General features: G+C 44.8%; 2 protein-coding genes and 1 long non-coding RNA gene across 10 annotated transcripts in view; all 3 read left to right on the top strand.

Annotated features, from left to right (window-relative positions):
* The window catches only part of LOC118385507 (serine/threonine-protein kinase ULK1-like), a 50667-nt gene extending 40066 nt beyond the window's left edge, over nt 1-10601 (top strand). For 3 of the 4 annotated variants that reach the window (XM_035772708.2, XM_035772707.2, XM_035772711.2), the window contains 10 exons: nt 2924-3078; nt 3550-3800; nt 3955-4258; nt 5459-5581; nt 5789-5964; nt 6142-6320; nt 6533-6651; nt 6848-7005; nt 7198-7333; nt 7761-10601. In XM_035772708.2, the coding sequence (XP_035628601.1) occupies nt 2924-3078; nt 3550-3800; nt 3955-4258; nt 5459-5581; nt 5789-5964; nt 6142-6320; nt 6533-6651; nt 6848-7005; nt 7198-7333; nt 7761-7816 (1657 nt within the window). In that variant the 3' untranslated portion in view covers nt 7817-10601. The remainder of the gene's footprint in view (nt 1-2923; nt 3079-3549; nt 3801-3954; nt 4259-5458; nt 5582-5788; nt 5965-6141; nt 6321-6532; nt 6652-6847; nt 7006-7197; nt 7334-7760) is intronic. The other variant, XM_035772709.2, reaches the window with a different exon arrangement.
* Nucleotides 10602-13822: 3221 nt separating this feature from the next.
* LOC118385526 (ubiquitin-conjugating enzyme E2 G1-like) lies at nt 13823-21178 on the top strand. 3 transcript variants are annotated; one of them, XM_052521525.1, is made up of 6 exons: nt 13823-14099; nt 14601-14703; nt 18725-18822; nt 19315-19493; nt 19705-19822; nt 20010-21178. In XM_052521525.1, exons 1-5 carry the CDS (start codon nt 14057-14059, stop codon nt 19789-19791), a joined length of 510 nt encoding a protein of 169 aa, XP_052377485.1. In that variant the 5' UTR covers nt 13823-14056; the 3' UTR covers nt 19792-19822; nt 20010-21178. The 3 variants fall into 3 exon arrangements, with proteins under 3 accessions (XP_052377485.1, XP_052377484.1, XP_052377486.1); XM_052521524.1 differs by having other exon boundaries at nt 19705-21178; XM_052521526.1 differs by having other exon boundaries at nt 13824-14099; nt 18779-18822; nt 19705-21178.
* LOC127930797 (uncharacterized) lies at nt 16988-18718 on the top strand. 3 transcript variants are annotated; one of them, XR_008139528.1, is made up of 3 exons: nt 16988-17532; nt 17701-17784; nt 17911-18718. It is a non-coding gene; the product is annotated as an uncharacterized LOC127930797 (long non-coding RNA). The 3 variants fall into 3 exon arrangements; XR_008139530.1 differs by having other exon boundaries at nt 17372-17448; nt 17659-17784; nt 17911-18710; XR_008139529.1 differs by having other exon boundaries at nt 17460-17532; nt 17659-17784; nt 17911-18710.
* Nucleotides 21179-21212: the final 34 nt, after the last annotated feature.

The following is a 21212-nucleotide window of genomic DNA, read 5'->3' as shown; positions in this document are numbered from 1 at the left end:
TCCCCTAACCAATTGTGCTATTGTGTGTGTTTTTTTTGCGTTATTTGTAACTTATGTTGTATTTAATGTTTCTGCCACTGTCTCTTATGACCGAAAAGAGCTTCTAAACAGTGATTACTCACCTCGTACTGGAAGAAGATTTTTTTCTGTAACGAGTCTGACACAAACGATTGATTTCAGACACCCGACAAGGCCCAAATCCCCGTCATTCTCTAGGAGAAAGAGAGAGATGCCTTGTAAGGATCCGACGGCGAGTGGGTAATCTGCCTTTACCATCGATCCTATTAGCCAACGTACAATCATTGGATAATAAAATAGACGAACTACGATCATGTATTTCCTACCAACGGGACAATAAAAACTGTAATATCTTATGTTTCACTGAGTCGTGGCTGAACAACGAGATGAATAACATACAGCTGGTGGGTTTTACGCTGTATCGGCAGGATAGAACAGCCGTCTCTGGTAAGACGAGGGGTGGTGGTCTATGTATATTTGTAAACAACAGCTTGTGCACAAAATGTAATGGTCAGGAAGTCTCAAGGTTTTGGTGATACTCTACCTGAGGTATCTCATGATAAACTGTAGACCACACTATTTACCAAGAGTTTTCATCTATATTCTTCATAGCTGTCTATTAACCACAATTCAATGCTGCCACTAAGTCCGTACTCGAATGCTCATACAGAGACGGTGTTCCTAGTGGCCGGGGAATTTAATGCAGGCAAACTTAAATCCCTTCTACCTAATTTCTACCAGCATGTTAAATGTGCAACCAGAGGGGGAAAAAACACCTTTAGACCACCTTTACTCGACATACAGAGACGCGATTTTAAGCTCTCCTTCGTCCTCCATTTGGCAAATCTGACCATAATTCTATCCTCCTGATTCCTGCTTACAAGCAAAAACTAAAGGACGTGTACTCCGAGCAGGCGCTGACCTACTGGCAAGTGTCTTCACTGACATTTTCAACCTGTCCCAGACTGAGTCTGTAATACCAACATGTTTTAAGCAGACCACCATAGTCCCTGTGCCCCAGAACACTAAGGCAACCTGCCTAAATGACCACTGACCCATAGCACTCACGTCTATAGACATGAAGTGCTTTCAAAGGCTGGTCATTGCTCACATCAACACCATTATCCCAGAAACCCTAGACCCACTCCAATCTGCATACCGCCCCAACAGATCCACAGACGATGCAGTCTCTATTGCACTCCACACTGCCCTGTCCAACCTAGACAAAAGGAAACGCCTATGTGAGAATGCTATTCATTGACTACAGCTCAGCGTTCAACAGCATAGTGCACTCAAAGCTCATCACCCTGGGACAAAACACCTTCTGCAACTAGATCCTGGACTTCCTGATGGGATGGCCCCAGGTGGTAAGGGTAGGTAGCAACGCATCCGCCACGCTGATCCTCAACTCAGGGGCCCCTCTGGGGTACGTGCTCAGGCCCCTCCTGTACTCCCTGTTCACTCATGACTACATGGCCAGGCACGACTCCAACACCATCGTTAAGTTTGCCAATGACACAACAGTGGTAGATCTGATCACCGACAATGATGATCAGAGACCTGGCTGTGTGGTGCCAGGACAACAACCTGATCAACGTGATCAAGATTGTGGACGACAGGAAAAGGAGGACCGAGCACGCCCCCATTCTCATCGACAGGGCTGAAGTGGAGCAGGTTGAGCGCTTCAAGTTCCTTGGTGTCCACATCACCAACAAACTATCATGGTCCAAACACACCAAGACAGTTGTGAAGAGGGCACAACAAATCCTATTCCCCCTCAGGGAACTGAAAAGATTTGGCATGGGTCTCCAGATCCTCAAAAAGTTCTACAGCTGCACCATCGAGAGCATTCTTACGGGTTGCATCACTGCCTGGTATGGCAACTGCTCGGCCTCCAACCGCAAGGCACTACAGAGGGTAGTGCATACGGCCCAGTACATCACTGCGGCCAAGCTTCCTGCCATCCAGGACCTCTATACCAGGTGACAGAGGAAGGCTCTAAAAATTGTCAAAGACTCCAGCCACCCTAGTCATAAACTGTTCTCTCAGCTACCACACGACAAGCGGTACCGGAGGGCCAAGTCTAGGTCCAAGAGGTCTTAACCGCTTCTACCCCCATAAGACTGCTGAACAGCTAATCAAATGCCTACCCAGACTATTTGCATTGTCCCTCCCCTCTTCTACTCTGCTGCTACTCTCACTTTAACTCTACCTACATGTACATATTACCTCAATTACCTCGACTAACCGGTGCCCCCGCACATTGACTCTGTACCGGTACCCCCTGTATATAGCCTCATTACTGTTATTTTACTGCTGCTCTTGAATTATTTGTTACTTTGATATTTTGATTTTATTTTTACATTTCACTGTGAGGTCTACAGCTGTTCTATTCGGCACATTTGACACAAACCCGTGCGCCTGGAACCTACTAACATAGCCCGTTCAAAAGCACTTAACTCTGTGCTAGAGGTCGTTACTACAGGCCCTGGTTCGATTCCAGGCTGGAATACAACCGCACAATTGGCCCACCGTCATCCGGGTTAGGGTTTGGCCGGGGTAGGCCGTCATTGTAAATAAGAATGTGTTATTAACTGATTTGTCTAGTTAAATAAAGTTTAAATAAAAATAAAAAATACAATTCATCTACACTGATTGAAGTGGATTTAACAAGTGACATCAATCAGGGATCATAGCTTTCACCTGGATTCACCTGGTCAGTCTGTCATGGAAAGATCAGGTGTCCTTAATGTTTTGTACACTCAGTATACATTGACATGCATTACTTACACACACAAGCTTATATAAACACACAGTCTCTTCTGTGGCATAGTAGTAACATTGCTAGCTTGGAGATAACAGGGAATAATGTCTGATTTTGTGACTGTTCCTCCTCCCGCCACAGGCTGTGTACGCTGGTGCGCGGCTGCAGCAGCAATAGTTCCCTGGGATTCGGGAGGACTGGCCCATCGCTGCCTTACCCAGGAGGCCACGGGACCTTGGCTGGCCCCTGCAGGCTGTTTGTAGGAGGGGCCAGACCCTTCCAGCTTCCTCATCAAGGCATGTCTGCCAGAGTGCATTGATGTGTCAAAATGTCCCCTCTTCTTTTTCCCCCTCCTTTCTTGTTGTTCCCCGTCTCCCTCTGTGTCTGACGTGGGCACCATCCCTGAGCTGCCAGGGCAAGCACGCCCGTTGGACACGGGCAGTGGGGTGTCGCGGGGCGGAGGTGGGAATCCGGGGTTGCCCTCCCTCCATCCCTGTCCGAGGCGCCAACTTTTGGGCTGACTGTTTTAGTGTTTTGTTAGTGGTGGAAATGGTTAAACTGGTCAGGGGCATTGGGGAGTTGCTCTGTGGTAGACCAAGGCTATTCACTTCCTGTTGTCTTGATCAGAGGGGTTTTAACCTGACTTAAAGGAACCACCTTTAGATGTTTTACTTCCCTGTGTCTTTCTTTCAGCTGTATAGTTATACTCATCTTTATAATGTAAAGATAACATTGCGCTGTAACTTTTAACCCCTGTCCATCTCCAGCTCTCCAATTCCCCGACACACGGCCTCCCCCTCAGCAGCAAGGCCTGGGCACCCGGCTCCACAGCGCCCCCTGTCTACTGGAGGCCACGGGTGGTGGCGGCAGGCAGAAGATCAGGAAGCAGCACTCTGACCCCGTGGTGGCCAACCTGCAGGCAGGCATGATGGCTATGCGGCCCCTGCACTCCTCCCCCAGGCTGAGTGAACTCATGCAGCGCAGCCCCCTCCCCACCATCCTGGGATCCCCCTCTAGAGTGAGTTCATGTTTTGGACACAGCTAGTACAACGCCTGTGTTTTAGAGGAAACTGAACTATTCAGCAATTGTACTATTGCTTTAAACAATCAATTCCACTGTCTATAGTCTCTCGACTCTACTTCTGCATCTGACACTGATATCCTGTCCACAGGCCATACCACCCTTTGAGTTCCCCAAACCTCCCAGCTCCCCCAACCTGGTGACTTTCTTGGCCCAGCAGGGTCTGGTTCTGGCCCCGCCCGGCAGCAAGGCTGCCTCAAACCACAGGTACCCAGGACAGCCTCCTCCTGGCCAGCTTGGGCAATACAGCCAGAGGACTACAGAAGACAACAAGAGCTTCGGCAGGTCTCAGAGTGCAGGTCGTCTGTCTGGCATGCTGCTGATGGCTGCGTTCGGAGGACCGCCGGGGGAGCACGGCAGCACTGAGAACCTCAGCTCAAACAGAGACATCACAGGTGAGCATAGTAGTTCACCAAGTGTTACCCTTCGGTCATTGTCTACCTGCATAAAGAGCTGTTCTGTTCACCAGCCGAGGTTGACTAGATAGTATAATATAATAATATAATAATAATAATATAATAATAGATAGTCACGGTGATATTAACTGCCTATGGATGTGGGTCACTCCGTATAGATCCGTTTGGGTTGTTCGTATTTGGAGCTTCCAAGGTCAGCAGAGCTGTGCATAGTTCCTCACTTGTTTTTTTTTTTAGACTGGGGTCACAGTATCAATTGTGTGAAGTTCCACAGGAGTCAATTCCAACACAAACCCGTTTTTTTAATGGGTGACTGCGCTTCCTGATTGGACCGTGTTGTTGGTGGTTCATTAAGAAATGCGGCCATGACTGAAGGCAAACGAGTTGCCTTGGGGATGTGGTTTGATGCCGGTGTGCTATGTTCGAATATCGTATCATGCCAGGTACTGTTGTCTGTCCCTACTGAATCACCGTAGCAACACATGGCCAGCCACTTCATCGAAACAATAACTTCCTTCAAATCTATCGTGAAGGGAAAGTCTGGCTGCTAAACTGGTTTCTGAGAACAATAACATGTCTACAACTTCAAGCTGCCAAACTATCTTAAATAAAGCACAAGCTGCGCACTGTTTATCAGTGCCCAAAATCAAGTTCCTGCTCGCTAAGTTCCAACAGACTCCAGTGATTATCAAACATCAGCAAGTGAGCATAAAGGCCTTATGGGTCCTTTCAACGTAACATTGGGGAGGTGTTGTCTTATGTAAACGAGCCTGAGGCGTCGTGTATTGGGCAGGTCTGTCTCACTGTCTGGAGGTTCTGGCTGCTATGATTGGATAGAGCACGCACAGCACAATCAGCACAGCTGATTATCTCATATTAGTGGGCATGTATTCTTTTTTGTTTTTGCTCAATCTGATTGGGTGGGCCTGGGAGGGCCCCAGTTGGTGGTGCTGTGTCCACCCAAGCCCACCCAGGCCCACCCAGACCTACTCTGCTCTAATGGAACATTCCTTTTTTCTATAGGAACTGAAATGTGTTTCTACAGCTCTGGACTTTTAAAGCAGTAACACTTAACTACCAGGGTAAATGACTAACTTGCTCCACTGCATGTAGCTAGGTCATTACCGTGATTCATCCTCCCTGTGTTATGTCTAATGAGTTCTGTCTCGCTGTCCTCAGCACCCTCTGGCGGTGGAGCCACGGCAGAAGGCTCAGTCCTCCCAGCCCAGGTGGTGTTCACTGTGGGCTCCCCACCCAGCGGCAGCATCCCTCCACAGCCCTCCAGGACCAGACAGTTCTCAGGTGAGATGATTGACTCAGTAGCTAGGTGTCATTGCTCCGCACAGCATCCAAATACATTATAGTGTCCTAGGGATGCTGATCTTAGTGGCAATGATATTCACAATACACTACTCTGTTTCAGTTGAACGACTGTCAGTTTAGACTAAGTGCCATCAAGGGCCTGTTCTGAGGTATTTTCCTCTAACCACAAAACACTTATTTCTATAGCAGGCTCCATAAGCCCAGTGGGTTCCTTTACCAGCAGATTTCAGACAGGCACCTATCTGGACGGCTTTGAGGGTCCTTCCAGACCACGCTACAGCTTCACAGACCCAATTACGGCCAACATGGGGGGACCTGTTAGCTTCCTGGCCCCTGAGCTGCCAGAGGAGACACTGATGGAGGTGCGAGGAGGAGTAGGGGTTGGGATGTGGGGTTGCTGCTGTCTGTTTCTCTGAGTTTGTCTCTGCATGTTTTTTTCTGTCCATCTCTGTCTCTGTTTTGAAGAACGCCCATCTCCCTGTAGGCTATATTTTATGACGTCCGACCTTGTCTCTCTCCCTCTGTCTGTCTGAGTGCAGCAGGAGCACACAGACACCCTGAGGAGCCTGCGCTTCACCCTGGACTTTGCCCACTGTCTGATGGAGGTGGCAGGGGTCAGGGGGGCTGGGGCGAAGCACGGGGACACCTCTCCGCCCTCTCTCCTGCAGCAGCAAAGCCTAGTGGCTGACCAGATCAGCTCCCTCAGCCGGGAGTGGAGGTGAGAGCCTCCAGCTGGTGAAGCTGTACCATTGTTACCGAAACAACTTTGTCTAGAGTCTTTCCTTTTCATGGGAATATGAGATCTTTACAAATGGATGATAAAAGCGAGTCAGACTTGGTTACTGTTCACTTTGAGATTGAGAGACACTTGGTAATGACTGTAGCGTCAGCTACAAAATCATGACTCTGATCTGTGTGTGTGTGTGTCAGCTATGCGGAGCAGCTGGTGTTGTACATGAAGACTGCAGAGCTTCTGTCGTCTGCCTTGCACACAGCCATGGAGCGCGTCAAACAGGGAAAACTGTACCCCTCTGCTACTGTCAAACAAGGTGAGACCCAACAACTTAAGAACACGGCTGATTAAAAGCCAACATTTACAGAAGGATATAACATTACACTCATCTGGCAGATGTATCATGAAAAATAATGTCTTGAGCCCAACCCTGCTGTGGAGTAGGACTGCTCTCTCTCTCTATTTCCAACACGAACACTGCTCAGCCCTCTCCACTGTGACTGTGTGTTTAGTGGTCAAGAGGCTGAACGAGCTGTACAAGTCCAGCGTGTCGTCCTGCCTCTCCCTCAATGCACGGCTGGAGCATTTCTTCTCCCGCAAGCACCGTCTCATGGACCACGTCAATAGCATCACCGCTGAGAGGCTGCTGTTTAGCCACACTGTTCAGATGGTGAGGGAGACACTGTGTTTAGCATCTTGGGCCATGTGTATCAAGCTTCTCAGAGTAGGAGGGCTTATCTAGGATCCGGTCCATGTAATCTTATTCATTGTAACCTAAAAGGCTAAACTGATCCCAAATCAGCACTCCTACTCTGAGATGCTTTATACGGGCCCTGATCTCTTCTTCGCCCTCGGCTTGCAGGTGCAGGCTGCTGCTCTGGATGAGATGTTTCACCAGGGAGAGGCGTCGGTGCTGCGCTACCACAAGGCCCTGCTGCTGATGGAGGGCCTGTCCCTGCTCCTTACCGAGCAAAACGACATCCTCAGCGTCAGCAAGTGTGAGTCACCTCAGAACTTTCACCTCTGACCCACCACATCCATTAAGCCTGAAATGCAGTAGCGTATCTGTTGTTTGTTTTTTACAATGTAGTCATTTTGCAGACTCTTATCCAGAGCGACTTACAGGAGCAGTTAGGGTTAAGTGCCTTGCTCAAGGGCACATTGCCAGATTTGTTCACCTTGTCGGCTCGGGGATTTGAACCTGCGTCCTTTATGTTAATCTCTGTCTGACCCAACACTCTAACCACTAAGCTACCTGCCTCTAGGCTACCTGTATAAAACATGACTTTATTTCCATGACTACACAGGTAATTACAAGGTAATTGGACACTTTTGGCTGTTCTTTTTTACTTACTGGTAGCTTAGTAAGTTGTCCCTTTCACATCAATCAATGAATAATACTACTTCTACTTTCTCTCTCGGCAGGTAAGGAATGCATTGAGCGTCGTCTCACAGCTCTACAGTCAGGGCTATGTGTTTGAGGACTCTGCTCAGCACCCATGATGCTGCTATGCTATGATGTCACTCATTCTGGACCGGCACCACCATGCCCATTCAACCTCCCAACCAACTCTATATCTTCCCCCCACCCTCTAGTTTCCATGGAGATGTCAGCCGGTGGGGGGGTATGTGTGTTAAGAAGGGCCTATAGTCTGGACAGGGTAGACTCTGGACTGGTGGTTTCTGTGTCTTCCCCACCACCAAGCACTCTTAGGTGAACTGATGTTGGAGATGAAGGGCTTGTGGGGGGGCAACTACACACTCCTCTGTGTGTCAGACAGGACCCCACTAAACGGACTGACTCTCTGCAGAGCCACACACACACAGCCCCTTACCGTCTGGAACAATACCCGGACCAATCACAGTCAAGCTGCAGGACGATGCTACTGCAGTCACAGTCTCGCTCCATTTAATCCTGTCAGTAATTCAGCGCAAAGCAATCGCAAATGAACCTTCAGTCCTAAGACATGAAGTCTTACTAAATAAGAAGCCACTCAGTGTAAAAATATAATATATATCTTTTTTTGGTGTGTTTTTCAGGGAAACCAGAAGAGTTTAAGAACGTTATCCCAATTGCATGGCCTGTCACAGCCCACTGGCCTGTTTGTGTACATTTTGAGTTGTATGTAGAAAATAGGTCATTTTAAGTTCTGGACCTTACCTGTGATAGAACAATATATTGGTGCTGTTACAGAAGTGTTTTACCTTATTTATCCCTGTCTGACACTTTATTGATGCTTCATTTGCCATATTAAGAATGAGAATGTTGCCCAGTAGGTAGATTGTTGGACCATAGACAGGAGAATCTAGAAAGGTTTGCTGTCTGTGCCACTGGGCCTTTGACAGGATGTTAAATATGGACAGGAAATGGGCCTCGCTGAGCATTTCCCTTTGACCAGTGACCATTTCCCTTTGACCAGCCATGTTGGAAGAACAGCTGGAACCACATACTCCCCATTCAGCTTTTTAGTCAGAGTGCTTGAGAGGAATCATCATCATCATCTTATTTCCTAAAGTTGTTCTTAACCAGTAAAAAGCCATGAATATCACTTTGTAGACAAAGGAATATTGCCCAAATTGGAAAAGAAACCAATTGCCACTGATCTCTAAACAAATACGTGAGATTTAGTTGAGCTTTATATAACGTTCATATTTTCCCATTCAAACCTCTTATGGAGTCCAGTCACAATCAGTTTCAATGTAGGTCTGCTTGTAAAACTTGCAGTAGAGTTGCCAGACTGGACTTACACCTGTCAATGACTACTGGTGTTATTGCACTGTGTTGAGGTTTATCAGTACTGTACAGAAAGAACAAGGCGGGGGGGGGTGGGCGTTATAAGATGTACATGAAACATATATGTTAAGTTTTTCATGTACATGCTTGGAGACAATCTTGTTTTGGGAGTTATTTCTATGGTTTTTATTGTAGTTTTAGGCAGTTTTGTTATTTTGTTTATTCATTGTCAGAGGTTGAAGTGTGTTGGTTGTCTTAATCTTGACAGGGAAATGTCATAAGCTATTAAACTTTGAAAGGTGCCTTTTGAAGAAGGAAACATGCTAAATGTGTAACTGAAAAAATATTTTTGTTGTATTGAGTAGCCAAAATGAGGACTGATGCTTGTGTTGAATTTTGAAAAGCAGTACAGTTTATTGAATTGTAGTGGATTGGTTGTGGAATTTATAATTAGAGGTGGGTAGATATTTCCTGAACCATAGCTTGTATCCTCAATAATAACCAATAGGGGATGGACAAAATATCTCACTGTGCAATGGACCGGTGGCTAGAGGCAACCTCTACCCACTCAAAGAAGCGTGTGTGTTTTGTGTGAAACTGTTTGAAAGAGTGAATGGATGACTTATATTTCCTCACTACAGGGAACTAACAGAAACAAGAGCAGGGGATCATTTTCCCCTGTGAAGATTGTCTGAATATTCTGCTTTGCCCATAGATGCTTTCTTGCCTTTTTCCCTGTCACCGGTCAGCAAAGCATACAGAGTAAATGTCTCGTTTATATTATACATCCCAGATGAATGATGTGGTCATATCTAGTGACTCATATGGCGTTCATCACCTGATCAGTTGTTATAAAAATGGGACATGTTCGGTGAGTGGCAGGTAGCAAGGCAATGGTAGAACCTTTTTTATTTTAGACGTGTCACTTGTTTAGTTTAGTTTCTTACGACCAGTAGCCTAGCAGCCATCCTAATGTTGTGTAAGAATCGAAAGCAACCTATGTCATGACGTAAGTCACTCTGAAGAAGAATGACAACTTACAAGGCGGGTTGATTGAAAAGGCCCATGAAGTAAAAGCTTGATCTGCACTCCAGTGCTTATGGGACACTAATGATACCCACTATTTCCATAATGGATACGACTGAAAACGAGGTTTTGCCAACTTAAAGACGTTTGCAGTTTTTCTTTTGGCTTTATAAATGCAGTACACCTGGAAGTTTCTTCCACACTGCTGATTTGAATATCGACCATACTATCTCAGTATCACTTGTACATAAGGATAGTAAATGAAGTTATTTCTCTGAATGTGTGTATATTACAAAGCATGGACATAATTTCCCCACTCATCCAAAGAAAAGTATTAGAAATAGAAACTTTCCCTACTATCAATTTTAGACTGTTGTTGGAGCTATATCTCTGACTGTACATTTTAAGCCTGTAAACAGGAGGGGGAGAACTATACCCACTATTACAATGTCTGTGTGAACATTTCTGGTTTGAAAGGCGCTGCAGAAATAAAATTGTGAAAGGAATTAGGTTGTGTATGTTGATAATAAGAGTGTCATACTTCCGGAGGTGAGGTACAAAATGTCATTTATTTGAAAGGATGTTAATAGCTTACTTCTACAATTATTATGTTGATCTGCTAATTGTAGCCATTGGCATGTTACAATTTCAAGGTGTCTTTAGTGGTCGCCATGCAAACAGCACTTGTTTGCGCTTGCACCAATGACTGTATGGCAGAGTTCATCAACTACAGTAGATTCAACTGCGGGACGCCTTTTTTTTTTGTGGCATATTTTCAGGGGGCCGGAACATAATTAAAAATTATACAAATTGACCAAACAGATATACACTGAACAGAAACACAACATGTGAAGTGTTGGTTTCATAAGTTGAAATAAAATATCCCAGAAATGTTCCATTCGAACAAAAAACGTATTTCTCTCATGTTGTGCACAAATTTGTTTACATCCCTGTTAGTGACCATTTCTCCTTTGCCAAAAAAAATCCATCAACCTGGCAGGTGTGGCATATCAAGAAGCTGATTAAACGGCATGATCATTACACAGGTGGACCTTGTGTTGGGGACAATTAAAAGGCCACTCTAAAATGTGCAGTTTTGTCACACAACACAATGCCACAGATGTCTCAAGTTTTGAGGGAGCTGATGAAACTGGGTTTGCACACCCGGAGAATGTTTGCACAAACTCAAGCAAGCTCATCTGCGTGCTCGTCGTCCTCACCAGGTTCTTGACCTGACTGCAGTTCGGCGTCATGACCGTCTTCAGTGGGCCTTCGATGGATTAATCCCAGTTTTAACTGTACCGGGCAGATAGTGTGTATGGTGTCATGTGGGCGAGCGGTTTGCTGATGTCAGCGTTGTGAATGGTGTGGTTTCTGTGTGGTTATGGCATAAATCTACAGACAACGCACGCAATTGCATTTTATTGATGGCAATTTGAATGCACAGAGATGTGACGAGGGTGAATGGGCAGAGACAAAAATATAAATGCCTTTGAACAGGGTCTGATAGTGGGTGCCAGGTGCACAGGTTTGTGTCATGAACTGCAATGCTGCTCAACCGTTTCCTGTCTGTATCAAGAATGGTCCGTCATAGAGACTAACATGGCAACAGGATCAACAGTCTACAGTAGGGATCATCAACTGCATTCCGCCGCAGGCCATTTTTTTTTTTCTTGAGAGGATTGTCACGGGGCCCAGAACATAATGAAATAATCATTTGTAGACAAAGAATTGACCACAAAGTCCAAACAGATAAATCTTGCTTACATTTGTATAAGATCACATATATCTCTCTCTCTTGTGTGTGGGAATACTTTGGATGACATTTCCTCAATTAAAATCCCGTAGAGCTGGTGGTTTAACAGTCCTTTCTGTCTACCATTTTATTTTATTATATAAAAAAAAAAAATAAGTTGTGTTTTGCCCAGAAAAGGAGGGGCCAAATAAAATTACCCTTGGCCCAAATTCAGGCCATGGGCTACCAGTTGGAGAACCCTGGTCTAAAGGAACAGGCAGTACAGTATAAAATAAGTTTTTGGGGCAGAAATATGTCATGTGTGGAGCATTATTGGTTGCTCCACGAACGATCAAATAGGCTACAACTGGGGGAAAAGCGACCTGAAGCGGCATAGCAAGCCCAATTGTTCGCATATTTAGCTAAACCTGTGCCATCTGAGGTGAAGAGTGAAATAAAACCAGACTGACATATGTATTTTTTTTATGTTCATGTGTTGTAAATGTTCATATGTGGCAATGCTCAGCTGTAGGCTACAGATTTATGCCGGTGCTGTGCTGAGCAGACCATCCTGCTGGGGTCTCTGTCCTCATCCAGCCTTAATCGATATACATATAGGTCATTTATACTGACCAAAAATGTAAAGGCAACATGCAACAATTTTTTACTGAGTTACAGTTCATATAGGGAAATCCATCAATTGAAATAAATCCATTAGGCCCTAATCTATTGATTTCACATGACGCAGCCATGGGTGGGCCTCGGAGGACATAGCCCCACCCACTGGGGATCCAGCCCCACCCACTGGGGATCCAGCCCCACCCACTGGGGAGCCAGCCCCACCCACTGGGGAGCCAGCCCCACCCACTGGGGAGCCAGGCCCACCCACTGGGGAGCCAGGCCCACCCACTGGGAAGCTAGGTCCAGCCAATCAGAATGAGTTTTTACCCACAACAGTGTTTTATTAAGGACAGAAATACTCCTCAATTTCAGTTTTTTTTTTATTCCAGCTCATGAAATGTGGGACCAACACTTTACATGTTGTGTTTATATTTTTGTTCAGTGTAGAATAACATTTTATCCAGAGTGACTTAGACCAACAGTCAGTGCATTTAACTAAAATAGGTGAGACAACCACGTATCACAGTTGCATATGGCATTACTGAAATTATTTTAAATACTTCCTAAACCAACAGCCTACATATTTCTACGTGCAAAAATGAGCACGGGATGGGACTGGATTGGTTTTAATCAGGAAGGAACAAGAAAGTTCTGAAGTTATAGAAATGTTGCGGGATCAGGACAGAACGGGAAAACAATTGACCGGACAGTAATGAATTTTCACCCCCGTGTCAACCTCTACTCCAGCACCCCTTTAAAGGACCCAAAGGACATCCAGCCAACCTGACACAAGTGCATTCGAGTCAACATGGGCATGTGGAGCGCTTTCGACACCTTGTAAAGTCCATGCACCCCAACCGATTAAGGCTGTTCTGAGGGCGAACTCAATATTAGGAAGGTGTTCCTAATGTTTAGTGTCCTTGGTGTATATGTAAACAGTATAATTTTCCGTCCGTACCCGGGGCGCGAACCAGGGACCTTCTGCACAGATCGACAACAGTCAACCACGAAGCATCGTTACCCATCGCTCCACAAAAGCCGCGGAGGACTCTTGCAGAGCAAAGGGGAACTACTACTTCAAGGTCTCAGAGCAAGTGACGTAACCGGTTGAAACGCTATTTAGCGCGCACCGCTAACTAAGCCAGCCGTTTCACATCCGTTACATAATATCTCTATTAGGTGTGGGAATACTATGGAACCGATTTACAACATTACAATCACTTGGGAGATTATTTGCTTGTGTTTTTTTTTTTACAGTCTTATGTACAACAATAAACCACATCATAAACAATTTGTTTTGCTCAGAAAATGTTCGGTTTAAAATAAAATCTACTCGCACAAGTTGGGTAACCCTGATTGTAGGCTTTTGCACCTCCCTCCCTCTGGACGACTAGTGCGCATGCGGGGTATGGGGATGTTGCTGGCCTCGCTGTCGGAAGCTGTGCCTCTCTGTGTGAAACGATCAATAAGGCCTTGTTGAAAACATCGGTAACAAGCTAGCTTGGGTCTCTCTCTCTCTCTCTCTCTCCAATTCTTTGTTCTGTTCTATTTTATGTTAGAGGCAGTTCAGCTCGTTGTCTTTATAGGGAGGCTAATCCACGTAAAATGACCGATCAATCATCCCTGTTGCTTCGAAAACAACTGGCAGGTAAGCGAGCACCTCTTTAACGCTAGCTAAATTAAGCCGAGTTGAACAAGTGTAGTAGTTACCTGTAACTTGGCTAGCTGGGTAGTCAAATAATGTTTTGTTTTTATTACTCGTATTTAAAATGTCAACGTAGCTACGGCTTCGTACACAACGCGCACATTCCCAGCTGGTGTGTGTTCAGCTCGCTGTTAACGCGTGACATGCCATTTTAGCCAGCTAGCGACACACAACCGTGGTGGTGACGGTACGTTCGCTGGCGAAGACTTGTGTAGAAGTGTGCCGTTTTATTTTATTTTTTATTTTATTTTATTTGAATCGTAGCCACACGTCTAGGTAATTTCCTCAAGCTAACATAACATCCCATGTTGATTTTCACTGGTCCGTTCGCTGAATTGTAGCTTGTCAACACGCATGACATGGCATCAGGGAGATCACACGTTCAGGGGTGGGTATTGGGTAATAATGTCCGCGTGTTTGTTTACCCCCTTTTTGTTTTTTTAGAGCTCAACAAGAACCCTGTGGAGGGATTTTCTGCCGGTCTCATAGACGATGATAACATCCATCAGTGGGAGGTGGTTGTTATTGGCCCGCAAGATACATTATTGTGAGTGTTTTTTTTTGTTGTTTTTTTTTACAAATCTGCTCTATCTGTTGAAGGCATAACCTGGAGACCCCACGTTGAATTGCATTGGATTCAACGTTGGGGGTCAATTAGCGTTCAGCAAAGTTTCCTCTCACGACCTCTACAAGCCAGAATATATATTTTTTTATTTACTTTACCAGTTGTCCATGTGGTTGGTCCTTTTGCAGGTAAGAATGAGACAATATATCCACATGAAAGGATCATTTCAATTTTTGTAAATGTGTTCAGATTTTCTATCACCTGAAGCATGTGCACAGTATTAAAAATACATGCACTAGACATGCATACTTGCTGAGCTGTGCACTGTGTGTACATGATTCTGTCACATGCTTCTTCAGGTGATAGAATTCTGAACTCACTACCAGCCCTTTAAAAGGTTGGTTGGTGTACATTCAGAACGTTTTCAGACCCCGTCACTTTTTCCACATTTTGTTACCTTACAGCCTTATTCTAAAATGGATTCAATAAAATAAATGCCTCATCAATACCCCCACCTTATTTACATAAGTATTCAGACCCTTTGCTATGAGATTTGAAATTGAGCTCAGCTGCATCCTGTTTCCATTGATCGTCCTTGAGATGTTTCTACAACTTGATTGGAGTCCACCCGTGTTAAATTCAATTGACTGGACATTATTTGGAAAGGCACACACCTGTCTATATAAGGTCCCACAGTTGACAGTGCATGTAAGAGCAAAAACCAAGCCATGAGGTTGTTGGAATTATCTGTAGAGGTCCGAGACAGGATTGTGTCGAGGCACAGATCTGGGGAAGGGTACCAAACTATTTCTGCAGCATTGATGGTCCCCAAGAACACAGTGGCCTCCGTCATTCTGAAATGGAAGAAGTTTGGAACCCCCAAGACACTTCCTAGAGCTGAGCGCCCGGCCAAACTGAGCAATCGGGGGAGAAGGGCCATGGTCAGGGAGGTGACCAAGAACCCTATTGTGTTCTTGGTCCAACAGGACAATGACCCTAAGTACACAGCCAAGACGAAGCAGAAGTGGCTTCGGGACAAGTCTTTGAATGTCCTTGAGTGGCCCAGCCAGAGTCCGGACTGGAACCCGATCTAACATCTCTGGAAAGACCTGAAAATAACTGTACAGCGACGCTCCCCAACCAACCTGACAGATCTTAAGAGGCTCTGCAGAGAAGAATGGAAGAAACATCCCAAATACAGGTGTGCCAAGCATGTAGCATCATACCTAAGAAGACTCAAGGCTGTAATCGCTGCCAAAGGTGCTTCAACAAAGAACTGAGTAAAGGGTCTGAATACTTATGTGAAAGTGATATTTCAGTTTGTTTAATTGATTGATGGGGGGGGGGGACTATTCAATCCATTTTAGAATAATGCTGTAACGAAATGTAGAAAAAGTCCAGGGGTCTGAATACTTTCCGAATTCACTGTATGAATAGCTTTCATAATGTTTCCCCTAAGGTTATTAGCCTACCTCCTCTTTCTCTCTTGTTTCTTCATTCCTTCCTCGCTTTCAACAGTTAAGGACAACTTATTTCATGTATCTTCATGACATCCTTGAATAATATAGGACTAGAATTAGATGCAGGAGGCTTTCACTTCTCTTCCAGATTGAATGGTTATGGGTCTGAATGAGTAACTGCTATAGCCTAACCGTGCATTCGCTTTTCTTTCATACTACCCGTGAGTTTTATTGTCTGCTGTATTTAACATTCAGCAAAAAAAAGAGATTGCGTCCCTCTTTGAATAGCCTGTTGGTATAATAAATGCAAAAAACAAATGTCCAGCAAGCTATTCTAGTCTAGCTAGTTCTGCATGGGACTCCAATAGGTAAGGGGTGTTTTTTTAAGGAGAGACCAGCAGATCACAGGCACTTGCGTATAGTGCAAGATACAGAGGCTATAAATGAGGTGATTATGCATAACCCATCTTTAATTGGCTAAATGTAAGGCTAATATTGCATTGAGTTTAGGCTAGGAGAGCGAGGTCGCATGTGCACAGATTTTAAAGCAACGCTACACGAGTGATGGGCTGTTTTAAAACTCTGCAACTGCAATTAAAAAAGTAATAATCTTTACCAAAAAAAGTGACCCCCCCCGAAAGCCAGATGGAGATGAGTATATTAGAAGCTCATTCGGTCTTTATATTACTGTAGCATAGACTATGCTGAAACAAATACAGGCCTATCTGTTGCAAGAAAAAAAGTTACCTTCATGAGATGGTAGGTCTACATGCATTGTGACCTGCGCTCCATACTGAGATGGTAGGTCTACATGCATTGGGACCTGCGCTCCATACTGAGATGGTAGGTCTACATGCATTGTGACCTGCGCTCCATACTGAGATGGTAGGTCTACATGCATTGTGACCTGCGCTCCATACTGAGATGGTAGGTCTACATGCATTGTGACCTGCGCTCCATACTGAGATGGTAGGTCTACATGCATTGTGACCTGCGCTCCATACTGAGATGGTAGGTCTACATGCATTGTGACCTGCGCTCCATACTGAGATGGTAGGTCTACATGCATTGTGACCTGCGCTCCATACTGAGATGGTAGGTCTACATGCATTGTGACCTGCGCTCCATACTGAGATGGTAGGTCTACATGCATTGTGACCTGCGCTCCATACTGAGATGGTAGGTCTACATGCATTGTGACCTGCGCTCCATACTGAGATGGTAGGTCTACATGCATTGTGACCTGCGCTCCATACTGAGATGGTAGGTCTACATGCATTGTGTCCTGCGCTCCATACTGAGATGGTAGGTCTACATGCATTGTGACCTGCGCTCCATACTGAGATGGTAGGTCTACATGCATTGTGTCCTGCGCTCCATACTGAGATGGTAGGTCTACATGCATTGTGACCTGCGCTCCATACTGAGATGGTATGTCTACATGCATTGTGACCTGCGCTCCATACTGAGATGTTAGGTCTACATGCATTGTGACCTGCGCTCCATACTGAGATGGTAGGTCTACATGCATTGTGACCTGCGCTCCATACTGAGATGGTAGGTCTACATGCATTGTGACCTGCGCTCCATACTGAGATGGTAGGTCTACATGCATTGTGATCTGCGCTCCATACTGAGATGGTAGGTCTACATGCATTGTGACCTGTGCTCCATACTGAGATGGTAGGTCTACATGCATTGTGATCTGCGCTCCATACTGAGATGGTAGGTCTACATGCATTGTGACCTGCGCTCCATACTGAGATGGTAGGTCTACATGCATTGTGACCTGCGCTCCATACTGAGATGGTATGTCTACATGCATTGTGACCTGCGCTCCATACTGAGATGGTAGGTCTACATGCATTGTGACCTGCGCTCCATAATGAGATGGGCTGTCTGTCCCCACCCTGAGCATGATGATTCTTCATGCAGAGGCCGTAGAGAATTTAGACAGCGCATATCATTTAACAGTTCCATTTCACCCCATGCTGTTCATATAGATAATTGAACAGTTTCTCGCAGTTATTTATCCCGGGAAAGGGACTGGTTTTGGGCGGTAAATCTGTGTAACCGGGTACCTGCCATTCAGCCCTATTATCTATGTTACCAGAGCCTCATCTTCATCTCGTCAAACTGTTTCTATGGTGGATTCACGGCCGCAGTTGATGGAATATGCCAAAACTTTGGAGATGACAATAGATGTCAGAGAGAGGCCAGTGGTTTCCATCTGTGGCACAAAAAAAATCCCTAAATCAAAGTTTATGACAAATACAGCTCCAGAACCAGACATAGACCAATTCATGAGTATGTATAATAGACTTCGTCATTCTTTGGAGGTAGAACCGAAATGTGCATTTCATCTCTAGGACAGGAAATTAAATAGTGGTGGCAACTTCCTCTGGGGGTGGGAGGGGCCCTTTTTTAAGAAGAGGAATTATATACATAGGTGGGGGTTTACTTTGTGTCTGTGGTAAATAGTGACTGTCACTTGGCACCTCCTATATGAGTGACACTCATTTTCTCACCTTGTTTCTTTACAGCGAGGGTGGTTTCTTTAAAGCCTACTTGACCTTTCCCCTTGACTACCCACATAGGCCTCCGAAGATGAAGTTCATCACAGAAATATGGCATCCCAATGGTAAGTGGTTTCATTGATGAATCACCTTCATCTCTTGCTCTGTGCTATTTATTTACTCTAGGGCTTGCCGTGGCATACCTCCTGCCTTCATCTCTTGCTCCAGGTGGTTCTAGGCCTTCCTCTTTAGTGTTTGCCTTGTGGGCTCCATGTTGGAGCCTGTTGTGTGATTGATTTTGTTTCTTCTCAGTGTGTCCTATCCAGCTCCACTTCCTTCTCTCATTGTGCTTCCTATTGGGTCTTGTTTTTTAATTTCCCACAGCCTGATGTTGCTGATGCATTCTGGGAGTCTACTGGCCAGACACCATCTGAGACAGTGGTTAATGAATTACTTTAGTTTGTTCAAAGGGTTCTCCGTGTTTCAGATACATACAGAAAAATGGATTTGACATTTGAGTTGAAGATCTTCAGTTTTGTTCGATGTGCTATACAGCTAAAGACCTGTGTGTTTAGTCAACTGGTCAGCAGTTTGATTCCTGTACTCTTCTCTTTCAGTTGCAAAGAACGGTGACGTGTGTATCTCCATTCTGCACGAGCCCGGAGAGGACAAGTTTGGCTATGAGAAGCCTGAGGAGCGCTGGCTGCCCATTCACACTGTAGAGACCATCATGATCAGTGTCATCTCCATGCTGGCCGACCCGAACGGCGACTCACCCGCCAATGTGGACGCAGCCGTAAGTCCCAGACATACACCCTCGCAGACGGGGCAATTCAATGAGGCTGAAACAACGGTGCTGTTGTTTTCTTGTTTTTATGGCCTCAACGAATTTACAGAAACAAGTGAAATGTCAGTTTCAGACTTGTTTTTGTAGAACAACATTTTTGATAGTAGTGAGGGTTTGTGAAGCTCTGGTTTTTAATGTACAGTTGTGTTGTGCCCTGTAGAAAGAATGGAGAGAGGATCCTTGTGGAGAGTTCAAGAGGAAGGTGGCTCGCTGTGTACGAAAGAGTCAGGAGATGGCGTTTGACTAGGCGCCACTCCCCCACCATTGCCACACACCCAGTGAGTACCTTTCTGGATCCACACAGCGCTCAACTATAATCTCACGTTGCAGAAATTGAGACCCATTCAGTGCCTTGGCTGGATAGTACATCTTCAATGTTTTGTTTCCCTATCAGTCTTGATGCTTTATCGTTTCCCTTGATTTATATTTTGTCTGCAAGCTAATTGTTATTTTTTTATTTTTTAGCTAGAATTTTAACATCGGGAGATCGATCATGTCACTCTTCAATAAAGACTTTTGCACCAGTGCTCTGCTCTTAGGAAGATGTGGAATAAAAAGCCAGCCCTTTTTTCTTTAGTTGTGTAAATAGGGTCGTCTCATTTCTTCTGTGGATGTGTGGAGGAAAAAACATCCCTTCATGCTCATTGCCCAGTTCTCACTTTAGACGTATTTATTTAAATGATTATGACAACTCAAGATGCATGCTTTTGTTTTGAAGAGCTTCTTTATTTTCAACCTGCCACTGAGCCATCTACTTTCGACTTGTCTCTTATGCAATTGTGGTCAATGAAGAGATTACTAACCAACAATGGCTTTCGTTGCCCCCGTTCTTTACATATGGAAGCCCATTCCTTCCAAAGTGTTCTGCAAAGTCCTTTCTCTCAAAAGGGTTAATACACTCTGCTGCCTTAAGTTGTTTTCCTGTGAGCTAAGGAAACAGTCTCCAGCGATGTCTGGTTTCTTCCATTTTTGATCAATCATTTTTTGGGGATAAACAAACCTAAGAATATTAGCATGAGGAAAATAATATTTTTTTTGTAATAAAGATCTCCGCTCTAATTGTATATGTAAATATTATGTACTATAGATCAAGTTATGTCTTTTTGGTTTTCCCCTTCATGTGAAGTTTGTACACTTGAGTTTCCTGTCTAGGATATTTTCAGGGACATGTGTTCAGTGTCATCTATCCTTGTGAGAATAATTATTTAAGCTTCGGTCACCCGTGAACATCTCCAGAAAGAAGTAATCACATTTCAGATGGTTGTCTTTTGTTTCGTCTCAAGAATGTGAATAAGGTGATGCCAGTTCTGGTTGAATGTCCACACCAGTATTGCCCTTTTTCTCCTGTGGAAGCAGATTACACTAGCCCTTTGCAACAGCACAATTTCTATCTACGAGGAGATGCTTTTGAGTCTTACGCAAGTTATTCATGCAATGCAAAGGATCAAAATAATGAAAGTGGTGATGGATTGTTAGAACAAGCAATAAGACTTGTCGCTCAATAGTTTAACTGATAGTACCAATAGTTATACCTATTCACCTGTGTGGAGTGAAGACTGGCATGAGTTGTGAAATCACAGGTTTTTACACCCACATTGTTTAACTTGAGTCCAATAAAGTTTTTAAAACTGTAATATTTTCTTGATTGTGTAAGAGACCAACCGAAAC

This window comes from Oncorhynchus keta, chromosome 6 (genome assembly GCF_023373465.1).
Source record: "Oncorhynchus keta strain PuntledgeMale-10-30-2019 chromosome 6, Oket_V2, whole genome shotgun sequence".
NCBI classification, from domain to species: domain Eukaryota; kingdom Metazoa; phylum Chordata; class Actinopteri; order Salmoniformes; family Salmonidae; genus Oncorhynchus; species Oncorhynchus keta.
Note: the sequence above shows the minus strand (reverse complement) of the source record. Positions and strands in the feature narration are given on the sequence as shown.